General features: G+C 39.3%; 1 protein-coding gene across 1 annotated transcript in view; it reads left to right on the top strand.

Moving 5' to 3' along the window:
- The window catches only part of LOC100543937 (VPS10 domain-containing receptor SorCS3), a 272748-nt gene extending 248541 nt beyond the window's left edge, over positions 1-24207 (top strand). Inside the window, exons 20-28 of the mRNA XM_031554589.1 lie at positions 3997-4183; positions 7166-7299; positions 11167-11290; positions 14022-14134; positions 15715-15846; positions 17706-17805; positions 19812-19917; positions 22461-22621; positions 23208-24207. Of these exons, the coding sequence (XP_031410449.1) occupies positions 3997-4183; positions 7166-7299; positions 11167-11290; positions 14022-14134; positions 15715-15846; positions 17706-17805; positions 19812-19917; positions 22461-22621; positions 23208-23272 (1122 nt within the window). The 3' untranslated portion in view covers positions 23273-24207. The remainder of the gene's footprint in view (positions 1-3996; positions 4184-7165; positions 7300-11166; positions 11291-14021; positions 14135-15714; positions 15847-17705; positions 17806-19811; positions 19918-22460; positions 22622-23207) is intronic.
- Positions 24208-24217: the final 10 nt, after the last annotated feature.

Below are 24217 nucleotides of genomic sequence, written 5' to 3' on the forward strand. Positions count from 1 at the left end.
TTTTTATCTTTCTTATATATCCTCAGCTCCTCTCTGAAAGCCAGCCCCTCAGGCTTAAATGATTGTTTAGTGGCAGCTCCAGATAGTGAGCTTTGGTTCCATTGTCTTCTGTTTATGCCATCACACAGCTTCCCTCTTTTGTTAATTGCAAGGTGATGGCAAAGCTTGGTAACAGGTTTGTAAATGCAAGTGAGCTGAGAAAGCAAGCAGTGACTATTAAAGTACAAGTCTGAGCAAGTATTAGAGCTCTGAACATCTATTAGTAGATTACTGAACCGTGTTTATAGAAAGAGGTAGCCACAGATGTGCCATATTTTTACACAGTTTGAGAGCTTCATTAGAGAAACACCTTTAGATTCAGCAGAAACAAGATTGTGTGCTTCTGAATGCAATGGGAAGAATAATTTCCTCCCAAGCCTCTTCTGTGCCCGCTTTGTTTTGTTTCTAATCTCAGTACTCTGCCTGCTCTTCCCCGAGCTTTGCCTTTATGTGGGTTATTTGAGGTTTCGTGACCAAAATATATTATTTATGTATACAGATAAGAAAACTTTTCCAGGGTCATGCTGGGGTGATGACTTTGGAAGGCCATTATGTGACAATACTCTTCTCCACCTGTTCCACTACCCATCAGCATGCCCGCTGATGCCTGCATACAGAGCTCAGTCTTTGTGAAAGCCTCTAGCTCAGAGCGTTTGGTAGCTTATGGGGCTTAAAGCAATAAATGTGCCTCTTGATTATATATATAAAGCAATTAATTTTATCCATTTGAAATGTCTCCAACAATTTCTATTTTAATTTAAATTTATAAATTTCAGAATGTCTGATATTGTATGTGGGGCTAACACTTCTTTTATTATTTTATATACTGGATACAGAGGACAAGAGAAAGAAAAAATTAGTGTGATGGGCTGGCTTTTCATTGAAGACCAAACTCTCATAATTAGGTGGTACTTAGCCACAAGAAGTCACTTCCTATTTCTCTGCTTCAAACCTTCTCTTTTCAAGTAGAATCAAATTGGAGAAGCAAGGAGAAAACAGAATTGCGTGGCAAGAGAGGAGAGCTCCTGTGATAGGTACAGGAGGGACAGCCCGAGGTCACCAGTGATGAATCCAGCCCAGATATGACTTTTATCTTCTGTTCAGTGTCTTTCATATGAGATGAGCTTGTGGTCTTAGTACATTCCCTCGAGAAGTAGTTTTGAAGGGCTTAACAAGCTGTGTGAGCCTTTCTATCAAATAACTGCATATCCCAAGAGAGTAATTTTATCCCTGTTAGAGATTTCTGTTGAATGACTTAAAAAGAAACCTCTCTATCAAAACTCAGTATTATAGATATAGGTTTTGCTGTTTTTTCCACTCTATTTCTGTTTTTTCTTTTTGATCTCCACTATAATTTTAATGTCCTAATAAGAAAGAGGTGAAAATATATGGTTCCTAATAAAGTCAATAGCAATATTCCCCTGGCCTGTTTGAAATGGGAATGGTGGAGCAAGAAAGTAGAGATATCTAGCACCTGTAATCAATTGCCCATATTTCAAAACCTACATAATAAGCTAGACTTTATGGGTATGTGCTTGAAGACTCCGGATGTACTCTCAAGGCAAAATCATCCCTGAAAATACCATTTCTCCACCCTGATTTGTTAATGCAGGCAATACAAAATTTGTGGGGCATGCTCTGGTCTCAAAGACCTAATGCAATGTAACCTGGTCTATATTCTGTGCTCCCAGTGTACAGTCCTCCCATCCAGAGGATAAGATCAGGTGCACTTTTGAAACTGGAATCAGTAGCAAAACAGTGCATCCTGCTTCTGTCAGGGTTGCCGTTACTGTTTGTATAGAAAAAATCATTAATGGCAGAGGGATTCACGGTCAGAATCCAGGCTGAAAACTGTGTGTTCTTCCACACCCAGGTAAACCTGAAAAGTATTGCTTAGTAGAAATCTGGTGCAGTCAGATTTAAAACTCTTGGGGACTGTCACAATGTGACTGTCCCTGTCAATGTTTTCACTTCATCTAATCTGTACATTTTTTGTAGGAAGTCTACTTGGGAAGGTAGTGATAGGACAAAGGGGAATGGTTTTAAGCTCAAAGAAGGGAAGGTTTATGTTGGATGTCAGAGGGAAGTTCTTTACTCAGACAATGGTGAGGTGCTGGAACAGGCTGCCCAGAGAGGCTGTGGATGCTCTGTCCCTGGAAGCATTCAAGCCCAGGTTGGATGGGGCCCTAGTCTAGTACCAAATCTGGAGGTTGGTGGCTCTGTGTGTGACAGGAGAGTTGGAACTTCACAATCCTTGGGGTCCCTTCCAACCCAACCATTCTGTGATTCTATGAAGCTGTGCTTTCTTTTGCGCAACAGCTGGCCCAGAGACTTTTGTGAATTCTGACTTCAGAGGTCTTTTCCAGCAAATGGAGGACTGTGCAGGGTCTGACCTGCCTGTGAAGGGCTTGGAAGTACCTCAGAACTGGCTGTGAGTTGAGTTACATGGTTAACTTCCCCTGCTTAGATCAGTATGGACTGGAACTGACATTAGCTTTGATGTTAACCCTGTGTGCTTACAGCAAATGGGACTTATGAGATGGCTTTGAAATACTGCCACATTTCCTTTAAAAATAACAGTAAAAATAACAAAACAAAAAAAAAACCTCACATACATTTAGAAGCAGAGATTTTTAATTTGTTGTTTTTTGTTACTCTGGAACTGATGATTGAGAACTTATCATCAGTACAGCTGGGGTCATCTTTAAAAGGTAGTGACGTCTTTTTCACCCAGGGAAAATACAGTGGAGCCCTTTTCCTGATAAATTATTTGAGCTAATACAGCTTATATATATACAGAAAGCTGCACAGGTATTTTCAGGGTGTAATTTTATTTCACTTTAGTGAAATCACTGTGGTGGGCTTTAGATCTGTTTAAATTAGACTTGTTTTGTGTTACTTTTAGTCAGCTGAGAACAAATACCTAGTAAGGCTCCAACAAGCTGAAATAACAGACACTTCTATAGTTCAACTACGGTGATTTAAAACGTAATTTAAACTTAAGCAGTGCAGCTGCTGCTTCTAGACAATACCTGCAATGCTGGAATCACTTGTCTGCCGTTCTCTCCTTCATTTAATAGCTATCATTGACAGTAATCTTAGTAGGGATTTTCTCATCTTCTCTTGCATTCTCCTGCGTATCACTGGGCCCAATCTCTGTGTTGACTGACATTAGACAAAAGCTGTCAGTCATCTGTGTGGGACTCAACCTTTATAAATTCTGCCATCCAGAAGTTACGTGTCTAGCTGAAATTAGTTATCTAGACTTTTTATCATAGGGGTACAGAGATGGATATTTGCAGAAGATAATTCGTGTCACCTGTCTCAGTTATCTTAGAATAAATGTATTAGTCTGTTTCTTTTCTTTTTCTCTTTTCCATTGACTATTCAGGAAGCCTGAAAACTAGCTTAGGCTAGACCCAAGTATGTCAGTATCGTCAATTATTAACCTGTCTCCAGAATGTTCCCAAGGCTTCCATTTACACCTGGGAATTGCATCTAGCAATTAGCATCTAACCTCCCACCATTGTAGTGCCTCCCTTGCTGCTTCTGATGAAAGTGCTTGTTGGATGTCACCCATTCAGCATAGGGCTGTGTAAAGTCCTGCCCTTTGCAGTGACACATTATCCCCAACCATGCATTGTACCAGAAGAATCAAATATGATCCCCCTGATATATGCATCTTTGACATTCTACTTCCTCAAAATCTCTAAATCCAAGATGACAGAGTAACAGCTGCAAATGTTCAACTACTCTAAACATTAATAATAATAAGTAGTTAGCTTGGCAGTGATTTGAATCTGGCCCCTTTTGGATCTGGCAGAATGAAGCTTGACTTTTTTAGTAAAGTCATGAGTTTGTGTCCACACTGATCAAATGGAGCTGAGCAGTGGGATAGAATGTAATATAAATCACTCTTATCAGCCCAGTTCCTTAATCCAACCTTCTTTGTTGCAGGGTGATCTCCAGAGGACAAATATTCAACTTGATTTTGGGGATGGCATCGCAGTATCCTATGCAAATTTCAGCCCTGTTGAGGATGGCATCCGGCATGTATATAAGAGTGCTGGAATCTTCCAGGTGACAGCATATGCAGAAAACAGCTTGGGCTCTGACACTGCTGTCCTCTTTTTGCATGTGGTCTGTAAGTACTTCCTCCTGCTAGATTCCTTGGGCAAAATCCTGAACTCATTGAAAATCCCTGCAGCTTCAGTGGGGGCTAGGAGTGCATGCAACCTCACTTACATATGCAACTTTTGGCTTATTTAATAAAGAGGAAGCATCTTTTAACAAAAGTGTATTTACAGTCTGCACATGCAGAGAAAAGCTTGAGAAGGATTTTGAAAAGGTCAGAGGTAAAACAGCATATGAAACAAAATCCAGATGTGTTTTTAGTGTGCTTCTAATACCAAGAGATTTAGATTAATCTGCTGCATTTTTACTCAGTATTTATGTTTTCAGCACATATTAAATAAGACAAAAATCATTGTGATGAGTGTATTTCCTGGGATATGGATGTACTGAGAACTGCTGTGAAACTTGTGCTTCATGCATTTGACGTGCGCTTCTGACTTTCCATCGCTGTTACATAGATGAGTCTAATTTCTCTCCACCTGACACACGAGCAGAATTGTAGAGCCCTTGACTGACCTTATCAAAGCCTCAGAAGGGAGGAGAGAACCCAGGATGAGACCAGGAAGGTCTCGGTTCTTTGTCCTGTTATAAGACTACTCGTTCTCTTGGATAGGCAACTGAATCTGTGTTCAGATGTACCTCTTTGGTTGTGGTGCTTTCAGACATGTCCATCTTTCCCATAGCCTGTCAGAAAATATTCTATTCTGCCAGTCTTGTGTTTGAGCTTTCCCACTGGAAACAAGTCCAACAATTCCAAAATGTGAGAACTATTTTCTTCTTTTAAATCTCAGGCTCCCTGCTTGAAAGAATAAATGTTCCTTGAAGCTTTTATTATGCTCATAATTCCCTCAAAGTCAATCATGGCTGCATTTTACAACCTGTTATTAGAGCATTAACTGTTTTTCCTTCACCTTGGACCATTAGCTGACAAAAGTGATGGTTACCTGGTAATAACAACGAACTTTGTAAGGATTATCTGATTTTTCTCCCAGGAACTGCTATTCCATGCTGAGGATTTTAGAACAGAATGCAGAAGAGGGGCAATTGTTAGGCTTATTTGTGTCCTCTTCTCCCTCAGCTTCTCAGATCTCTCTTCTTTGAATTCTGTATCCTTCTAAGATGGCCAGCTTATTATCATTGTATCTAGGGAAGTATTTTCCAGACATTTACATTCACACTAGCAGTGAGAATTAAATAAATAATAAAAAAATAGTACTAGACTTTTAATATATTTTGATGTACTAGTCAGTATTGGAGGTTTGCCCTTGAAGCTCAACTGTACAGGCAGAATGGCAGCTATATAAATCACCTTTGGTATAATGTCTGTCTGATGCTGGAACTTCGTGCTTTAAAAAAAAAAAAGAGAGAGAGAAAGTAGCTCCTGGGCTTCAAGTAGTTTTCTCTCCTTCAGCCTTAACAGAGAACAGTCATCTTTTCATCTTAGTGGAATCTACTTTCAAGCTGCTCATCCCCTCATTTAAAGAAAGGCAAGATTTTAGCATTTTTCTTCTTCATGCATTGTCAGAAAATATTTGGGGGAACCTGCTCTTCATGGGAATCCTGTGTACTTCATATAGGCAAATTCCAGAAATGACATGCTGGTAGACCCCTTAGGAAAAGGGGAATTAAACTGAGAGCCAAAACCTTAGGAGATGGTTCTGTTCTTCAAGCTCTATATTCTGGTGGTAAAAGAACAGCTCTTGCTTTGCAGTATTCTTGTCATCCAAGTAGGTGAAGTAATTAATATCCCCATTTCATATTTGAAAAGCTGAGAGGTAACATAACTAGATAATTTCAGTTAAAATCAGCAATTTTATGCTTCCTCGACTTAATATTTTATATTAGAAAAAAACCTCTTTTCTTACTCATTCATAGTGATAGCCTATGAGTTTGCTGTATATTAAAAGGTACCATTCAAGACGGGCTCAGTAACACACCAGTTACCAGCTAGAATTCAGTATAAGCAAAACTGGCATATTCGATGAGGAAGAAGAAATTGAGACAGAAGGAAAAGCTTTAAGAAAAAACAAACCAAAAGCCTGAATATTTTTTACACTTTTTTGTTGGGGTTGGCAAGAGGAATTTTCTTCTTAATTCTGGACTTCTTGTACAGTACTTATTCTGGACATTTGGTCTTAATAGATGTAATTTACATTGATGTTTGATGTGTGTTTATGTTTTGGTGTTTTTTGTTTGTTTTGTTTTTTAAAAAATCTTTTTGAAAACAAATTCTTATGACGCTGTGGAAACTGCCTCGATATGCCAATGCACACGTCTTTCAAGTTGTTCCTGCCTTTTTTTGCTGCTGTTCACTGGCTTCCCATCAGCTTTTCGAAGTTAGGCCAAAGTCAAAATGATACCAAGATTTACTATTCTTGCCCAAAATCATAAATCTTTTTTAAAATAACTTCTAAGGGGGAACTGTGAGGGCATATTTAATCAAGTCGTAAATACCTCTTACATAATCAGGTTTAAGCCAACTTAGTTAACGTGGTTTGGCCACTAATCTTAGTTAGCTCACTGGATAGATTTTCAACAAAACATTGTATATCTTGTGTCCTGTCATAAGATCATAGAATCTTTAGAGTTGGAAGGGACCTTTAAAGTTCATCTGGTCCAACTCCCCTGCAGTGAACACGGGCGTCTATAACTCCATCAAGACTTCTACAGCAGCCTGCCCTATCCTGTGCGAAACAAGTTTATTGTTCTCCCTCAGACTGCATTTAAAAAAATGTCTTCTAAACACAGTCCTGATCCTGTCTGAAGTTAGCGCTGTCAGAAGTGCACATTTTTGAGTGGGAAAAAAAGGTGATTTTGTTTATTAATTTAGTATCTTTTGCTTATTGGCTTCAGAAATTCTTTTGTATGTCTATAATAGTGCTTCACTGCCGACAGTGTTTTGATTCTTTTAATGGAAGAATCCTTGCTGTTTACAACTAAGCTGGGAAGATTTAACTCGGAACCTCTAATAATCAGCTGTCTCTTCCCACAGGTCCAGTGGAGCACGTCCATCTGAGTGTCCCTTTTGTTGCTATCAGGAATAAGGATGTCAACATTACTGCAGTAGTTTGGCCCAGTCAAGCAGGCACACTTACCTACTTCTGGTGGTTTGGTAACAGCACCAAGGTACAGTTGCCTTTTGATTTACATTTATTTGCTAAGCTTGTTGAACCAGGCAGGGAACTCCCTTAACCCCAATGAAAACTTCATGTCATTGCTTATTTTATGTTATTTTCTTCTTTTTACCTTCTAAAAAAGGTTGTCATTACTTTAAACTTCAGCTCTGTGTATCTTTTTCCTCCTCTTTCACATTATTCTTGGAAGTAGTTACTTTTTTTACATCTGGTTGTTATCTGCCCTACTGAGCTCTGAAGACCACTGTTATTACCAGAGTTCACTTGCAATGTAACTGAATTATATATCTCTATGTATGGGATAATACTGGCTTTCAACACTGTTTAAAAACTGCCAGTGTTCAAATAACCATAGGTGTTTCCATTATGTACCAGTATGCTGTATATAACACTACATTCCAACACAATACTTTAAAGCTGTTGGTGTTCAAACAGAATCACACAAATAACCAGTTGTATCCAGAATTTCAAGTTAGAAGCTCAAGAAGCTCTGTTTTTGACTATTGTTCATGTGCTGGATATATAGATAGATAAATAGAGATGAGAATTCTTTATAGGGAATGTTGAAGATGCTGGCAAAAAGTTAACATGAAAAACTTTTTCTATCAATAATTAAAGTAAGTGAATTTACAAGTCGTGATTGTGTTTTCTACTGGAGAGAGCAGAACTGCTTGTTAGTGACAGCTTTTGATGCAGGCTTCAGGTATGAGACAGCTGACACAGGCACTATCCTCCATGAAAAATAGTGGCAGCACTGAATTGTACTGCCACTATTTTTCAATTTAGAATCTGCTTTTATTTACAAAAAGCCGATTAAGTCTTGTCATTTTTTACTATATTGAAAACAATCTAGGTGTCATAGTTATTCTGCCATGACTTTTGTCCTTAATGTAGAAGAGTTGTTGAAATAGAAATTAGTATAGGAAATGTGGAGAAAACCAATTTTGTTTGCTAAGGATTTTCATCCATCTGTCATCCATCTCTCTTGTAAATAGGATCTGTTACTTACGCTATCATATAGTTCAAATTTCAGTAAAGTACAGGCAGATGTAGATGTGTAGATGATTTGGACATAGCTGTATGTGGAGTAGCTAAAATTTTAATTCCTTGAAATGGTTTTATGTGTTATTGAATTACATTGAGATACAGATCAGAGGAGATGGCTCCTCTTATCTGCAGACAATTAAAGATCCAGAGCAGTATTCATTCTTTGTATTCTCTCCAGTATTTCAGTTGTGGTGCTTAGCCGCTCTCAGTGTACGGCAATATGTGTAGATACAGCAGTAGATACTTTATAGTTTTATTTTTTTTCTCCAAAATAGTAGTCTGAATTACATCAAAACTCCTTTGGGATGTTTGATATGTGTCTTGTGGATAAACTGTGGCACTCAGTACTGGCCAAATCTGGGCACACTGGTTTGTTTGTGAATTGTGGGATGTGGTGTGTAATATTGTGCACAGTAACTGCCTGGCATTGTTACACTCTGATTCCAGTGCTGAAGAATAGCAGCTTCTATGTCTGATCAGCCCATAGACATCCCAAGCAAAACCATGTGTCTTGTGTCACTGCGCATTCTCACAGTGGTATTCTGTGCTGTTGCACAGGAAAATGTTGTCTTCCACTCCAGTAACCTGGCTGAGATCCTTCTGCTGCCCTCAACATCTTGCTGGAGTCGTTGTACTGAATTTCTACTGTACTAATTTTTGCAGTATACCCAAAGGCCAATTTGCTTGGATTAACACAGGTCCAGTTTAATAAATGTGTCCAGCTGTCTAATAGGTTGAGCAAATGAACCTTAAACTACTTGATTTAATTTAGAGTTGATTTCCAGGTCTTGGTGCCTGAATTAAAATTAAGGAGTTGGCTGAATGTTAAAACTCCATGATGGAGGTGAAATCAGCCATGATAATGGAATGTCCAGCATGCATACACACACAGAAGGGAATTAGAATTTTAAAGACCAGATTGGTTCCTCTTTTCTGCCTTTGCACATAATCACAACCTGTAACCTCCAAGTATATTGCTAATATCACTGAATTTTAATGTAGGTCTGTTCTGCTCGTCCAGGATGTGTATCTTAGTATATGTTAGCTGCAACTGCAGAGCTACCCCAAGCTGCCATCCCAGTGATCAGACAGCCTTTCCTTTGTTGCTTTTTCAGGTAATGGATGAGAGGGTCAAAAGAAGGTGGCATTCTACAGGGGAAAAATCTCTGGTTTTATGCCAGTGAAAACTGATTTGTCTATGAATATGACACGTGTGGTCACTGTTTTGAAATGCAGGCAAATTATCAGTCTGTTGGGATTAAGTGTGAGAGCTGGAAAGAGAATGTTTAGGATATTTTCCTTTGGAGACAAACTATCAGTTTGGAGAAGGGACAGCTATAATTGTGCAATTGTTTTGTCTGTGCTCTTAGACCTCTAAGTGCTTTTGCAATGGAGACTGTATCACTGTTTCTATTGTAATGGTTTAATCCAAACAAGAGGCTTTTCTATAGACCAGCTGTCAGCTCAAAGGCGCTATTGGGGCAAGACCTTTGATTTTCAATAAGTGAATCTCTTTCCCTAAATGTGGTGCACTTTTCTCCTCTAGATGTGTATCTATAAGAATTTCCTGTGCAAAGGGGATAGCTGTAATACTATCAGGGATGTATTTGAGAAGATGTAGGTGAAGTCAGCCTTCTCTGCCACAGTTTGGAACTAGCCAAATACTGCTCAACTTTATTCTGGTGTTATGCCATGTTTTAAGTCTTCTTAACATAACTTGCTAGCTTAATAGCTAAAGGTAGCTTATGCCTTTTGGTCTTGAAACATGAGCAAGACAATATTTGGTGCCATTGCTCTGTCCTGAGCAGAGCTCTCTGAGATAGATCATGGATTTGCACTTGTAAGAGAGCAAACCTTGCTGAGCTGTTTGAGTCCTTGAGGTTTTGGGGAGCCCCTAATACATCTAATAGTGGCTTTGGACAGGGTTACTGGCCAGATCCTCACACCAAGTGACAGCATGGCGGTACCTCCAAACTATGGTGGCATGGTCTCCCTGTGCAGTTATTGTCCTAGGCAGTGTAGTGGGACTAGCAAGGGTTGAATATTAGGAAAATTCTCTTTTCAGAGAGAGTGTTAAGGCATTGGAACAGGCAGCTCAGGGAAGTGGTGGAGTCCCCATCCCTGGGGGTGTTCAGGAACTGTGGAGATATGGCATTTAGGGACATGGTTTAGTGGACAAAGTGGTGATGAGTTGATGGCAAGACTTCATGATCTCGAAGGTTTTTTCCAACCTTAATAGTACTGTGATTCTGTCGTAGTTGTAGTGGTGATGGGTTGATGGTTGGACATAATTTTAGGAGTCACTTCAAACCTTAATGATTCTTAAGAGAAGGGCTGGGACGGAATCTGACAAATAGGAGTTGTTTGAAGAAATACTGTGTCTCTGGATTACAGTCAAACGCTGATTTGAGTTGGACCTTCTGTTTTGGACAGCTGAGAAAGCAACTATGCTGAGTGTTCATGCTTATGTGTTTACAGTACTGCATTCTGCAGCATTAATTCTGCAATCACTGGCTGTGCTCTGCTGAGGCATTCATAGCATAATGAGTTGCAGTTCAGTGGAAAAAATTTTAAGGAGGTATTTAGTGAAGTGAGAGAAAGCTTAGCCTGTGGAATGGTCTCATTGGGTCCCATGCTTGGGTCTCATTTGGATCACATGCTTTTTGAATTTAGCAGAACATACAGATCTGAGCACCCTGTATCAGCCAGGGGTAAAAGGACACTTTGGCCTGGTTGATTATTCAGCTGACTGTTGTGCCTAAGTTAATTGCATCCTGATTTTGATATCATTGTTTTTGTTTCCCTTTTGCAGCCCCTCATCACCCTGGAGAGCAGCATCTCCTACATCTTCACTGAGGAGGGGATGAACACTGTCACTGTGCAGGTTGCTGCAGGCAACACCCTCATCCAAGACACCAAGGAGATCGCAGTACATGGTAACTTCATCCATTTATAATGAGATGTCAGGGAGCATATAGAAGTGAAGAACATGCAGTTGTTGAACCAGAATGAACTCTGAACTCCCTGTGCCAGGAGGGACCTCCGAAGTAAAATGTTTGTTAGCTGTGAACAAAGTAGATCAGATTTATTGTTTTTACTAAATGCAAAGTGAACTGAATAGAGAAGCTAACTGTGTCTGTAAATCCAGCACTGTAGTGAAATGGCTGGCTTCTGCTTTGCTCTCATTGGCTTCCTGACTGGGAACTTTCCAAATAAAAAACACTTTAGAATATAGGCAGAGCATCTCTCTTCTGTTTTCTAGTTGTGGAAAGAAGCAGACATGCTTCTTTCACATAGTCACTTTACAAAGGTGAAGAGTTTGGAAGAAATGGGACAGAAATGGCTCTGTTGGTGGTATTTCTGCCCATATTCCATATCACAGCCGGAGGTTCACTGTGTGTTCACTGGACTTCCCTACGCATCTCGTTTGATATGTTTGTGCTGTACCTGTACATAGGAGAATTTTCTGCTGGGCTAGCCTTCATTTTACTTACCTAGTTTTTAGCATCCAGCATTCAAGGACAGGCTTTTATTTAGGCAGCAAATTTTATTGAGAAACCTGGTCTTCAAATAACTGAGGTTGCCCTATATGATTGAACTGCGTGTGCATTGTTTCTGTAATTAAATTTGACTTGAAAGCTCTATGTTCAGATTTAACCACCAGCTGAACAGATACTTATTGACTGCCTGCTTGTGCAATGCAATGAGTTTTTAATAATTTGCTGATATGATTTAGAAATATCCAAGCTCAGTATTAGCAGATGTTAAGTAAATCTCTGCTCGAATATTTTGGGTATTGCAAAATGCTGTGTTTCGTTATGTGAAACTTGCAGCTTTCCACTGGTTTCTGGAATAAACTTAAATCTGGAGTATTCAAGAGGTGATCTCAATCTTTGTATATCTTTGCGAACTGAAGGTCCCAGCAGATCCCAGTGTGTTTCCAAATACACTGTAAGAAATTTTGCTGTTCTCTAAAATATCCAAAGGGGACTTTATCACAGAGTAATTCATGCAGTTGGAACATCCAAATAGTCCTATACACAAGGCTATGTTGTAAACTGAGCTCACTGAAGGAAGGAGTCCTTCCTCAACCCAAATCTGGTGATCAGTGCAAGTCTGAATACGTAAACAAGGGACATCTTTGGTAAACATTTACTCTGGTAAAATTACGTTACCAGTTCTAATCTGTGCCCTGTGTTAAATTATTATGGCTCTAAGCATGAATATGCCTTTGCGGTGTTAGCAGTAGAGGAGATTTATTGAGGATTTTCAAAAAATTAGCTAACAGTGCAGAATTTAGTAAAAAAAATAAAAATAAAAATAAATTGGATGTTGTACTGAGAGTTCAAATGTCGAAAGCTTTATATGTCAGGCTCTGGGTTAAGCCTTCAGAAATAACATGAGAGAGATTGCTTACTTTTCTATACTTGTTTTATTTAAAAATATATTGCAATGTCTAAAAAGAAAGAACAGAACTTGCAAAAGATGCAAGACAAATGCTGTGCTGGTACATCCCTGCTGTTCTGTGGATTTCCTCCTTTATACTCTTGCTGGTTTAGCTTGATGTAAAGCTGGTACCTTCTTAAAAATGATTAATGGTACTTATTTATGTGTCTGCAGATCAGGTGCTTCAAGGTGTGACATAGCACATCCCTAGAAACAGAAAGGACAGTCTTCTACCCTGAGAATCTCTATCTGAGTGTGATTCTCATCCTGAACTTGTGTCTCCCACTCTCCTAAATTCATTGTGCCTGTTGGTCATAAACGTTAGGCTTGGACTGTAGTGACACCAGAGAGGAGAGATGGAATTGGAGACAATTTTAAATTGGTCTGAATTTGAAGTCTAGGAAGTTTTTCTTCCTCCTGCAATCAGTCAATTAGGAAGTAATTTCAAAGCATTTCATGAATAGCCATCACTTGATTACCCTGTCATTAGCACTACTGGGCTTTGATTTGTTGGGGAATTAACCATTCGTGGCTTCCCTCCAGGAGAGCAAACAGATAATGGCTGCTTTTGAAAACATATTACTTACAGTATGTGTTTTCTCTGCAAACCATAGTGCATGTAATTACACAGAGTTTCCAAATTTCAGGCAGATACCATCTTATTTACTAGTTAACTTTCTTGTAAGCAGAACCTGAAGTTGAGTGGCAAAATTACTTGAGCCTGGGTGGCTTAAGACCAACATGAAAAGAAGACTTCTTCTCGCTTCCCTTGTTTTTTATTTCCATTTCTTCTGGGAAAAGCCACAGGTTGGCATTAGAGCAAGATTTCTTTTTTAAGTACATTATTTGCAAGTTTTCTATCCTGCTTGCTGGACATTTATTGAGACCAAACAGTGGATGTGAGCATAGTGAGGCAGTGGGTGTGGTGTTTCAGCAGTGACAACAGTGACAGTGGGTCACCTCCACTGTTGCAGATTTTTATGAGTGAAGCATGCAGACTCTTGTTCATCGCTGATGAAAATGCCCAGCTAATCGTGGTGACTGTGTTGAAAAATACTGTTTTGTAGCTGAGAATTTGCTCTATCAAATAGTGTTATTGGTCTCTGTATCTGTTGTAGTTTCCATGGAAATAAATAGGAGATATTACTGAATCCACACTTTTCGCATTACCCTAAGTGCTTCCCATTTAATCTTCTCATCAATACTGTTCTTCTATTCCAGAGTATTTCCAATCTCAACTCCTCTCATTTTCTCCTAACTTGGACTACCACAATCCTGACATCCCTGAGTGGAGACAAGATATTGGCAAAGTCATCAGGAGAGCTTTAGCACAAGTAAGCTTCTGTTTCCACCTCTTCTGCTTGATGTAGAATAGGCTGATAAAGTACACAGACTTTTTCAATATACTAGCATTAAAGAGTGGGAAGAACTCAGTAATGAAGCTATCATTTCAAATCGACTGCTTCTTAATATGCTGAATCTTTTTATAAAGGAAAACTATATTGGAAGTTCTGTGGAAATACTGTAATTACTTTTATTAATGTTTCTGTGGCATTTTTCAGCTTTTAATATCCCTGAGGACTTTAAAAATTCTTGATTATAGTAGCATCACTATTATTCTTATTTTGCCAAAATCAATGTTACAGGTTGCACAGGTTTTGCCCCAAACATTTGGATAGTGTTACTGTGTGCAGTTTGACAGCTGGATCCACTCCATCCCAAGAAGACAGAGAGATGTAGTAATGTTAGGTGCATGAGGAAGATATTTTTATCTGTTCCTAATACTCAGTCTTCCAATGGAACTAAGTATAGCAACTAGTGAATATTATAAAGGTCTACTCCCTTTCCAAGTAGGGCAGAAAATGAAGATTCAGAGGGAAAATAAACTTATCTCTTAAAACACAGGTCAAAGAGAAGCTTCTGAAGATACTGAATCTTCCTTTGGGATTAATTAGAATATGTAAACTAGTACTCAATTCTTGCAGGAAAGCGGACATAATAATTTATGATATCAAATAGCCCGGGATTTTGGTTTTGTGTGAAATCAAGAAATAGATATGAGCAAGCCTTTGTGTTTTTTTACTTTCTACCAAAACGTATCTTGCTTTTTTTTTTTTGCTTCAGCTACATCTGTTCTTAGAAATGGTGACTGATTATTTTTATGAAGAAAGTGCATTCCTGCTCAGCTTTCCTCATCTGCAGCCTACTCAAAATTCACAGCTTATGAGAGTTCCCTTGATTATTTTCCCACCCTGAGAAAACACTTATTTCATTTGTTTTAGCTGGTCTTCCATTGTAATGTATTCAAGTCAAGTTTGCAGGGAAAATAAATGAATTATATTGTAATAACAGTAACGTCAACAGTAGAAAGCATATAGAAATGCTTGCCTGTATATTCTTTTTTGACTGTTTGGTTGCAATCTACAATCTGTTCTTATAGGACAAATCACCAGAAGTAGGCTGCCCCATTGCTGTGTTTCATTTGCTTCATATGTAGCAAATGTGGATCCTCACAAACCTGTTGTTAGAAGGTGATTGCAAGTAATTTTCATCACGTGTCCCCACTAGTTGCATGCTTATCAGTCTCCTTGAGTCTCTGGATCTGACTTTGCATTATTCTTTTGTGGCGAGGGACTATATGGAAAATTCTTATATGAAGAGATCATAGGTTTTGACTTTGAACTCTGGGTTGTGATCTTTGGGCACATGGATGTTGTACACACTACATTTACTTCTAGAAATGACAGAGAACATCATTAGCAGAACCTCTATTTTAAGACTCACTCAGTGGGTACAGCAATTCAGCTATAGCAGAACTGACAAATTGCAGTTTGATGGGAGCGTATTTTCCCATAGTGAATGGAAAAATCAGCAGTAGAAGAGCAGCTAGAGACCACCTTTTTACTTTTTTTAGGTGACCGGTATTCCTGATGAACAAATATTGGTAGCTGTATTTCCTGGGTTGCCTACTTCTGCTGAGCTCTTTGTGCTACCCCAAAAAAACACTACAGACAGAAGGAAAAGCAGTGAGGCTGATCTGGAACAGGTAAGGATAAAAGGGTTCACAGATCATTTATTCCCATCGTAACATTTACAGATGGACCCCTTAACCTTTTCAGCACTGGAATTGACTTGCAGTATGCGTGATGTAACTGGATGCACGTTGGACTGTGGCAGTATAGTTTATACCATTAAAGAGAACGACTTTCACAGGGAAAGTGGGATTTCCAAGCTCCTCACTGAGATGTGTCACAGTCTACCAGCAATGGTTCTACCTAGATCAGTAGTGTGCCCTCACTACAGTAGTTATGGCCAAAGGAACCTTGAATATATACTCCCTCCACTCCTTGGAGGAATGCTAATAGACAAAGGCCAAAACAGCAAGATGATATACTGAGGTTTACTAAAAATAAATCAAACTCTTCAGCTCGTATATCACAGGAACAAGACGTCTTTATTCTGAAGCAGCACATGGTATGTGCAAACTGTATTTGAAAGTTACAATATCCATCCATTTAGATAAATAGGTAATTACGGTGATGAATAGCTACAGTGATATACAGGCAAAGGAAGAGCTAGGTACAAGAGCACTAGTCTGCTGAAGCTTTTTTTTTGCTAGAATTACCAAGCAGTTACATCAAATCTATGAAAGCAAAGGAGTGAAGGAGTTCTGAAAAAGCTGCTTTGCTCTAGCTGATGTTCTTGTATGCACCATTCCTACTGTTCTACTCTGTGGAAGCTATGGGTAGCCCATCTCAAATTGCCTATGGGAGTAACTCTTCTGTGATCAAACTTTGAATCATTCAAGGGATTCCTGAATCCCATGGAAGTTGTTTTCACCTACTGAACAAAGTTAGCCCCTTCGGTGTAGTATGTTTGTTGTAGAAAGCTAGCAAAACTGCATTCTTAAGTTAATGCTTTTAAGTGTGCAAAAAGGAAAGGCATAGTAGAAGGAAGATTTTGAAGGCTATTTGGAGATATTTTCTTGGAATTGTTTCTGTCCAGTTCAGCTGGGCCTACTCCTATTAGAATTCTCTCTGAAAACATGGTTGTGAGCATTTTTCGTATATCAGTATTATGCAGACATCTGATTGCATTTCTGACCTAGTTGACCATGAGCTGTAGCTCTAGTGATCTAACTGTATTTGACAGTCTACTGAGTTGTACTTTAGAACCTGTTAATGGCTCCTACTTGAGGAGTTCTGTCCTGACCATAAGAATTACTTGGTGGAGACCAGGCACTAACAAGCTCAGGCTCCAGGTAACATGATAAATATATGCTGTGAGGCAATCAAATAATGCATCACATCTGGCTTGCTGAGCTGTGAGTAGCCTCCATTTCAAGGCCCCTCATCTAAATGAAGGAGAAATATAAAAAGTTTGATATCACTGGATAGTAGCATCCCAACAATGTATTTCAGCAGGAGCTACGTAACTAGGCTTGTCCTGAATCAAAGGGAGAAAGGAGTTGTTAGTAGACTGGTGGCTGGACTGCCTAGCTCAGTTCCATCAGTCACTGATGAGAATGTCTCAGTGATTTCCAAGTGTGTAAGATCCAGCTCACAGGACATAGTAGAAGATGAGAAGATCCTTAATTTCTCTTCCACACCACATTCCAATTCTTGCCTTGTATTCCCCGGAGAATTATAATAACACTCTGAGTCTCAAAAGTGTGTCTGTCCTTTAGGGAGTCTTGAATTCAATAACACTCAGTTCCATCTGAAGTGTGTGCGTGTTTCTCTTTACTTCCTCAGTTTTCTCACATGCCTTTCTCTTCTCTGCTTTCTTCCTTCTCTTCCTGAAGACAGCAAGAGATGTATGTAGCTTACAAGTGGTGATTAACATTTCTGAACGTTCTCCTGAGCTGGCTCTCTTCTGTAACCTGTATCTCTTATATTTTCTCAGGTTGTTGAAATCCTTTTTAATGCTCTCAATCAGAACCTGGTCCAGTTTGAACTGAAACCTGGTGTTGAAGTCATTGTGTATGTCACTCAGTTAACATTAGGTGAGTGTGGAGTAAAAGGCTGTGGTTCTTTTGAGGATTCATACGGTTCCAGGTGAATGGGTTTACACTACAGGACTCAACAGTTTGGTGTATGCTACTGGGTTACTTAGAGCTTGTCATACTGAGACAGAAGGAAGTATTACAAATAGAACCAAGCAGTGGTATCTTCATGCACTAGCTGTAAAAGTATTGAAAGTACCATATAAGAGTTCCCTGTGGTGTAATTAACTAGTGTGTTGATGTTTATCAAGTGTTTTAGAGTATCAGGTTAATGGTCTTCTATTAAACTCTCACTGGGCACCTGTAGAATTAAGTGGGAGCATTCTTACTAACTTTTATGGATATTGGATCATATCATCATTGTAGAAGGTTTGTTAGTGGTATGACTAGCCAGGACAATTTATGTGTGCAACAGTCATAAAAAGATCTAGATCTGAATATTAACTTCTACAAATCACTGTTTCACTGTTACCTATCTCCATTTTCATGTAGTAGCAAGTAGTTGCTTTAAGCTTCATCACACTTGCCCAGGTGTGAAGCTCTCAGCTACAGCTGAGAATTTTGGCTAGCCTAGAGTGAAGCTCTCGGTTATTGCTGAGACAATGATGGCTGTACAGGAGATGAAGTATTTATTTTGCCCTTGCTTTTTATGGCTGCTCCTGCAGTTATCTGAAGCATGGGATCTTGTGCATGTGACATTGCTGATAGCATCTCTGGAAAAGTGAGATTCATGTCCAAGGATAAAGCATGTTTGCTTCCTTTTACTTGAGACTCCCAGAGAGCCAAGACTTGGGCAAAACCAAGACTCACATACTGTTCTGCAGATTATGTCTTTGTATCTTTGCTTTCTGATTGTTGTTTGGAGGTGAGAGTTAGACCTTAACAGAGATAGTCTGAAAGGAATTAATTTACAAAACAGAATGAGATACAAATTTCTGCAGTCTCCAGTTTTGTCTCTGGGTTTGTTTTAGTAAGACACTGTAAGTGGGAGTGCTGCATCTGCATTTTGTTTCATGACTATTCCCATAGTTTTTTTGAGTTGAGTGAAATAAGAGTCAGTTATTTTCCAAGAAAGAGTTCATAGAAATGGTGGAAGCAGAGTAGTGGTAGGATCAGAATCCTAAATGTGAAAAATTGCAGAAAGAACCAGAGAACTATTTGCAGAGAATTTGTCCCCATTATCTAAGTGATAGAAAAAGAATAGAGAACAAAGGAGAAAAAGGAAGAAAAAAAAAAAAAAAAGAACCAAATAATATTTATGCAGAGAAATGTTCAGATGCTACTTACAATCATTTGCACATTATTAGAGCGTTCTCATCAGGCTTTAATAGTTCTCAGTCCATTAAGACAGTGTGTTCCAATGAGCTGTGGAAATAGCTGTACAAACAAGGTTTTATAATACACTTTATTTACTCTACCAAAAATGTAAAGGATGAGTGGACCAAAGATCCACAGTGTAGCGCCTGCTTGGGTCCAGGTTTATTGATTTGGGCTCCTTTACGATACAAAAAATGACTGAATTAAAAGGTAACAATTAGGTCTTGTTAGAAGGAGGAGCCTTGGGGCTTCTCAAAAGACCAGGACTCTTGAGCATGTGAGGCAGACATGTCATTGGAAGATGGGAGCCACTCTGAGATTACTTCTCCGAAAGAGAATAGATGTCTATTAAGTCAAACTTCATAAATTTCATTTCCACTTCTGTCCTTGGGCAAACCTAAAAAGAAATAGCTCAGTGTTAACACAGGATCAGCCATTCAGCTGAGCATGGCTTGCTGTGCCTTTTCACTAGGAGATGTTAGACTGCATTGCCTTGAAAAAGGAATGTGGTTTTCAAAGGATATGAGAGTCAATTAATTTTATACTGATTGGCCTTGATGGAAACAGCATGCACCATGCAGTGGTGATAATAAAGCAGATGTGACAAAGACAGAGGTGAGCTCAATTCACTGGTAGTTATGTGTTTGCTAATGTCTTGCAAATGTAATGCTCTACCTTTCCTCCTGCAGCACCACTTGTTGATTCCAGCACAGGTCACAGCAGTTCGGCGATGCTGATGTTGTTGTCTGTGGTGTTTGTAGGCTTGGCTGTTTTTTTAATCTACAAGTTCAAGAGGTAAGTTGAAAAATTGTGGAGGATAGGAGAAGGAGATGCTGGGTGGTTTACAGAAAATTTAGGCAGAGCAGTGCTTGGATTGCAGGTGTAGAATGAGTTGTACTGGCCTAAGGCTTAGAAAAGTACAGCTCCATAGTTCTTAAATACAGACAAAAAATCCACCTCCTTCTCTTCCACATCAGTGCTCTGAAAACTCATGAAGAGCTCAGAAGTCAAACTGTTTCCTGCTTCAGCAGATTTGTTTGAACCACAGACCAGAAAATGGGAAGCCTGTGTGCTCACCTAGTCAAAAAACATGACTGATGTCTTCATACAGTTCTACATCCATCTTGCCAACTGCCTTAGTGCAGTAGGATTTCATTTGTATCTTGCAAAGTGAATGGCTTTTGCAAGAGCAAAGAAACAGGTGTCATTATATTAAGGGAGGGAGACTTGATGCCAGAAAAGTTTGTGTTATGCATCAAAGTGTCTTTGGGAGTATGTGCTGAGATTCACTTTGCCAGATGTTAAAATACACCTTTTGCTTTGACAGTAGGCAGGACACATGCTGGCCTGTGATTCTCTGCTGCTGCAAACTATCAAACAAAATATGGGATAAGAACAACCTGTTAGCTAAGGGTCTACCTTATAAGAATATATCTTAGGCAGATGGAGCTTTTTATCAATAACTTTGTATTCAGTACACTACTTAGTGCGTTAAATAGTCTATGTGCTCACATCCTGCCTAGTGACAAAACACCGTATTAGAAACAAAAATAAATATCTGGACATGAATAGTTTGCAAACCTTCAAATTGGGACATTGCATCTTTTTCTGTCCAAATTTCAACTACTTTGTTCCCTCTGCTACCTTTTCTATGGGCCAGAGTAAGGAGTGTTTTCCTTTTCATCTTGGTGAGATTGTTTCTTAGGTTTCTGCTTTGGATCTTTGGATCTGTGGTCAAGGATAAGTCAAGAAGAAGGACCTGCATGTTTTGACTGCCACAGTCCACATCATGTTATGCTCCTATATCTCATAAAATAAACTCTTCTACTAGCTGAACATCCTGAGCGTTTATGAAACCTGGAGTATAGCATCCATCAGCCTCATGTTGTGCTCCAGGGCTGAAAAGACTCTGTCCTTTTAAAACGTGTCTGAGAATGTAATACATTAGAAATTGGATGGGGAGGGAGGAAGAGAGAATAGATGGCTAAAAGTATGACTTTTGCTTAGTCCAAAACTCTTCAACTTACCAGTTCTTAATCTGCTTTATTCTAAGCATGTGGAACTGCCAAAAATTAGAATTTGGATACCCAGAGTGTCCTCAGCTTGATTTTTTTTTGAACAGAAAGCAAATACTTGAGCTCAGCGCATGCAACAATTATGAATGGAAAGTTAAAAGGAGATGAAAACAAAAGCTTTTCCCTAGCTCTTAGTGATGCAGAGATCCATTAGCAGTATGTACTTTTCTGATTAACAGTGGTCCTGGCCTGAATACAGAACTGCTGCTAACAGGAAAATGTTCTGGGAGGAGCATGGGCCTGCATGAATTTTTAATTTCACAGATTTATAGGATCAGTGCTTTGCTGGTTTGCACACAGGCTCCTTATTATTAAGTCCACCAACCTATAGGCTCAGCAGGTAGAAAAACAATTGGTCACCTTTCAACAGTCCACTGCACACAAATAATCCTAGTGACCCTAGGACACTTAAGACATCACTTGTCAGTTCTCTTATTTTAAATATTCCCCCAGGAACTATGCCTGGGGGCCTACCTGACGATCTGTCTGTCTGTCTATCTGATTTTCAAGGATATTATGCCAATAGTCCAAATTAACTTCTCTTGGAGTTAGGAAGAAGAAATAATGCTTTCACTTTCTCAGTTCCCCAAGCAGCAAGGGAAAATAAGTCCCTGCAAACTGTCACGATCCTTAGCATGACAAACCACGTTTTGCCTTGAAATGGTAAGAAATAGACTTTAGGTGGGCTTTATGAGGTACAAGTCCTTTTCTGTCTCTCAGGCAGGATCAATTCTTTATAACTCTTTCTGATGTGGCATTTTCTACTGTGTCACTGTTGGCCTGTCAATAGAAACAAACCTAGCAATTTTTTCTCAGTTAATAATAGTGCTTCAATTGATTTTTACTTTTGGTTTCCAATGCACCACTGATCATATAATAAATACTGAGGGAGTTGGCAATTGCGACTGATTATACTTACTTGACTGCTGCTGTCTGAGCTAGGTGTGCAGTATCTACTGTGCACATCAGAACAGGGCAGCACCAGAACATCAGGTTTACTGCTGGAGGAGCCTCTGGGCACAGGGTAGGAAGGCAGTGGCCTGAGACTTTGGGGTAGCTTTAGGGTGGTATAGTTATTAGTGGATGCTAATGGCATGCTTAAGGCTGAATATCGCTGTGGTGCCATCACCATCTGAGAGCTGATATTCTGCATCACTTCCACTGCTGTGTTTTTGAGATTGGTCTCAGTTTAACTGGTCTGATTAATCAGTGACATACCAAGGATCCCTTGGCAAAATATAACCTATTTTCCTTTCTGTGCAGGAAAATCCCTTGGATTAATATCTATGCCCAAGTTCAGCATGACAAGGAGCAGGAAATGATTGGTTCTGTCAGCCAAAGTGAAAATGCACCCAAAATCACTCTGAGTGAGTTCACAGATCCTGAAGAGCTGATGGACAAAGAGCTGGACACGCGAGTGATGGGTGAGACACAGCCCTTGGCTGGGGCTTTTTTCGCTGTATATTAAGTGAGGATGTGGGTGTTAAGCAAGGCAGTCACTGTGATCCCATGTACAAGCAGATGCTGAGACACCGAGATAGGGAAAAAATCTATCTACATAGTAACAGGGGGTTTTTCCTATAGTTTTCCATCCTTTATCCTGTTGTTAAATGACTAGAGCAGGAAACTGGAAATAGTAGTAGATTTATAGGAGTTAGTAATGGCTGCGAGTCACACTTTGATCTGTTCATGACCCTTACACCCCTGTGGAGGGCTCCCAAATTCAGTGAAGCCTCAGAAAAATCAACTGAGCCAAGCTTACACTGTTGATGTGCTGTCTTTACAAATGAATATGTCACTAGTAGCTTAACAAGTTTACTGGTAGCCAACAGAACTGTAATAATAGATTTTCTGCATACTCTGTGCTTATTGTAAGTGCAATGCAGAATGTGTTACTTTTAAGCACCTTTTCCGTCTCTACACTTACATCCTAAGAAGGAGTGAGAACTGATAGAGACCCAACTGTTGAAGCTGCTGTGCTGACTGTCTTCTCCATTTTCTCCTCCACAGGAAGCATCTCAACTATTGCCAACAGTGAAAGCACAAAGGAAATTCCCAACTGCACTAGTGTTTAATACTGAGAATCCTCTTGGTCTACAAAATTTCTGACTTTTTATTTGTAATTATTATTGTTATTATTATTATTATGAAAAAAAAGAGAGTTATATGTCATTATTATCATTTGGGAGGGGATGGGGGTGGGCTTTTTCTGTTTACCAGGGCTGCATTCATAAATAGCAGGTTTCTTCATACTTAGGAAATTTCCATCAGATCAGAAATAAAAAGCAAAGAATAAGAGAAGTGTGCAATGGGATTTGAATGCCTGACTCCTCTTAAATACAGCATAGAAATTAAGTATTCTAATACAGTAGGAAGATATGGTACCTTAGGCAAGGTAAATGTAGGTAAATGGTCCCTTTTCTGATCTTTTTGTGAGTCATGAATCATCTGCTTCATCCTGCCAGAAGGCTTAGGCTGGCCTGTTGGACCAGACTCTGCAACCTGCCAACAGCCCTCACATTCCAGTGATGTGCATGTCTCAGCTTTTTCCAGGATCTTGCCTTTTTGTAATTGCTTTTAATTTCAGTCACCCTCTGGCATTGTTGACTGCTGAGAAAGGGGAAAAATAAATTCAGAGAGTGCACATCAGTTTTCCTTGGACTGTGGATTGGCTGGAGGGGACAGCACCACAAGCAATGAGGGAACATGCTTGAGTTTATGAATGCAGCTCAAATGCCATGCATGTGAATAGCAAGGATGCTGAAGGCCTACTGTAGATAATTACAATGTACATAGCTTTTTATTTCTTAGGAAATAATTTAATGTTTAGTAAAGGAAGATATGTTTAAAACAAGACCTGAATCACACACACATGCACGCACACACACACTCCAATCAACCAGGGACTGTGGTGAGCACTTGAATCACACTTTGGTTCCAAGTGTGTTCCAGTTATCTGTCATATTTCAATCAGCACCGTTTATTTCTCTGTGTATACCTGCAAGTCTTTTTTTTTTTTT

The sequence above is a fragment of the Meleagris gallopavo genome, chromosome 8 (assembly GCF_000146605.3).
Source record: "Meleagris gallopavo isolate NT-WF06-2002-E0010 breed Aviagen turkey brand Nicholas breeding stock chromosome 8, Turkey_5.1, whole genome shotgun sequence".
Taxonomy (NCBI): Eukaryota; Metazoa; Chordata; class Aves; order Galliformes; family Phasianidae; genus Meleagris; species Meleagris gallopavo.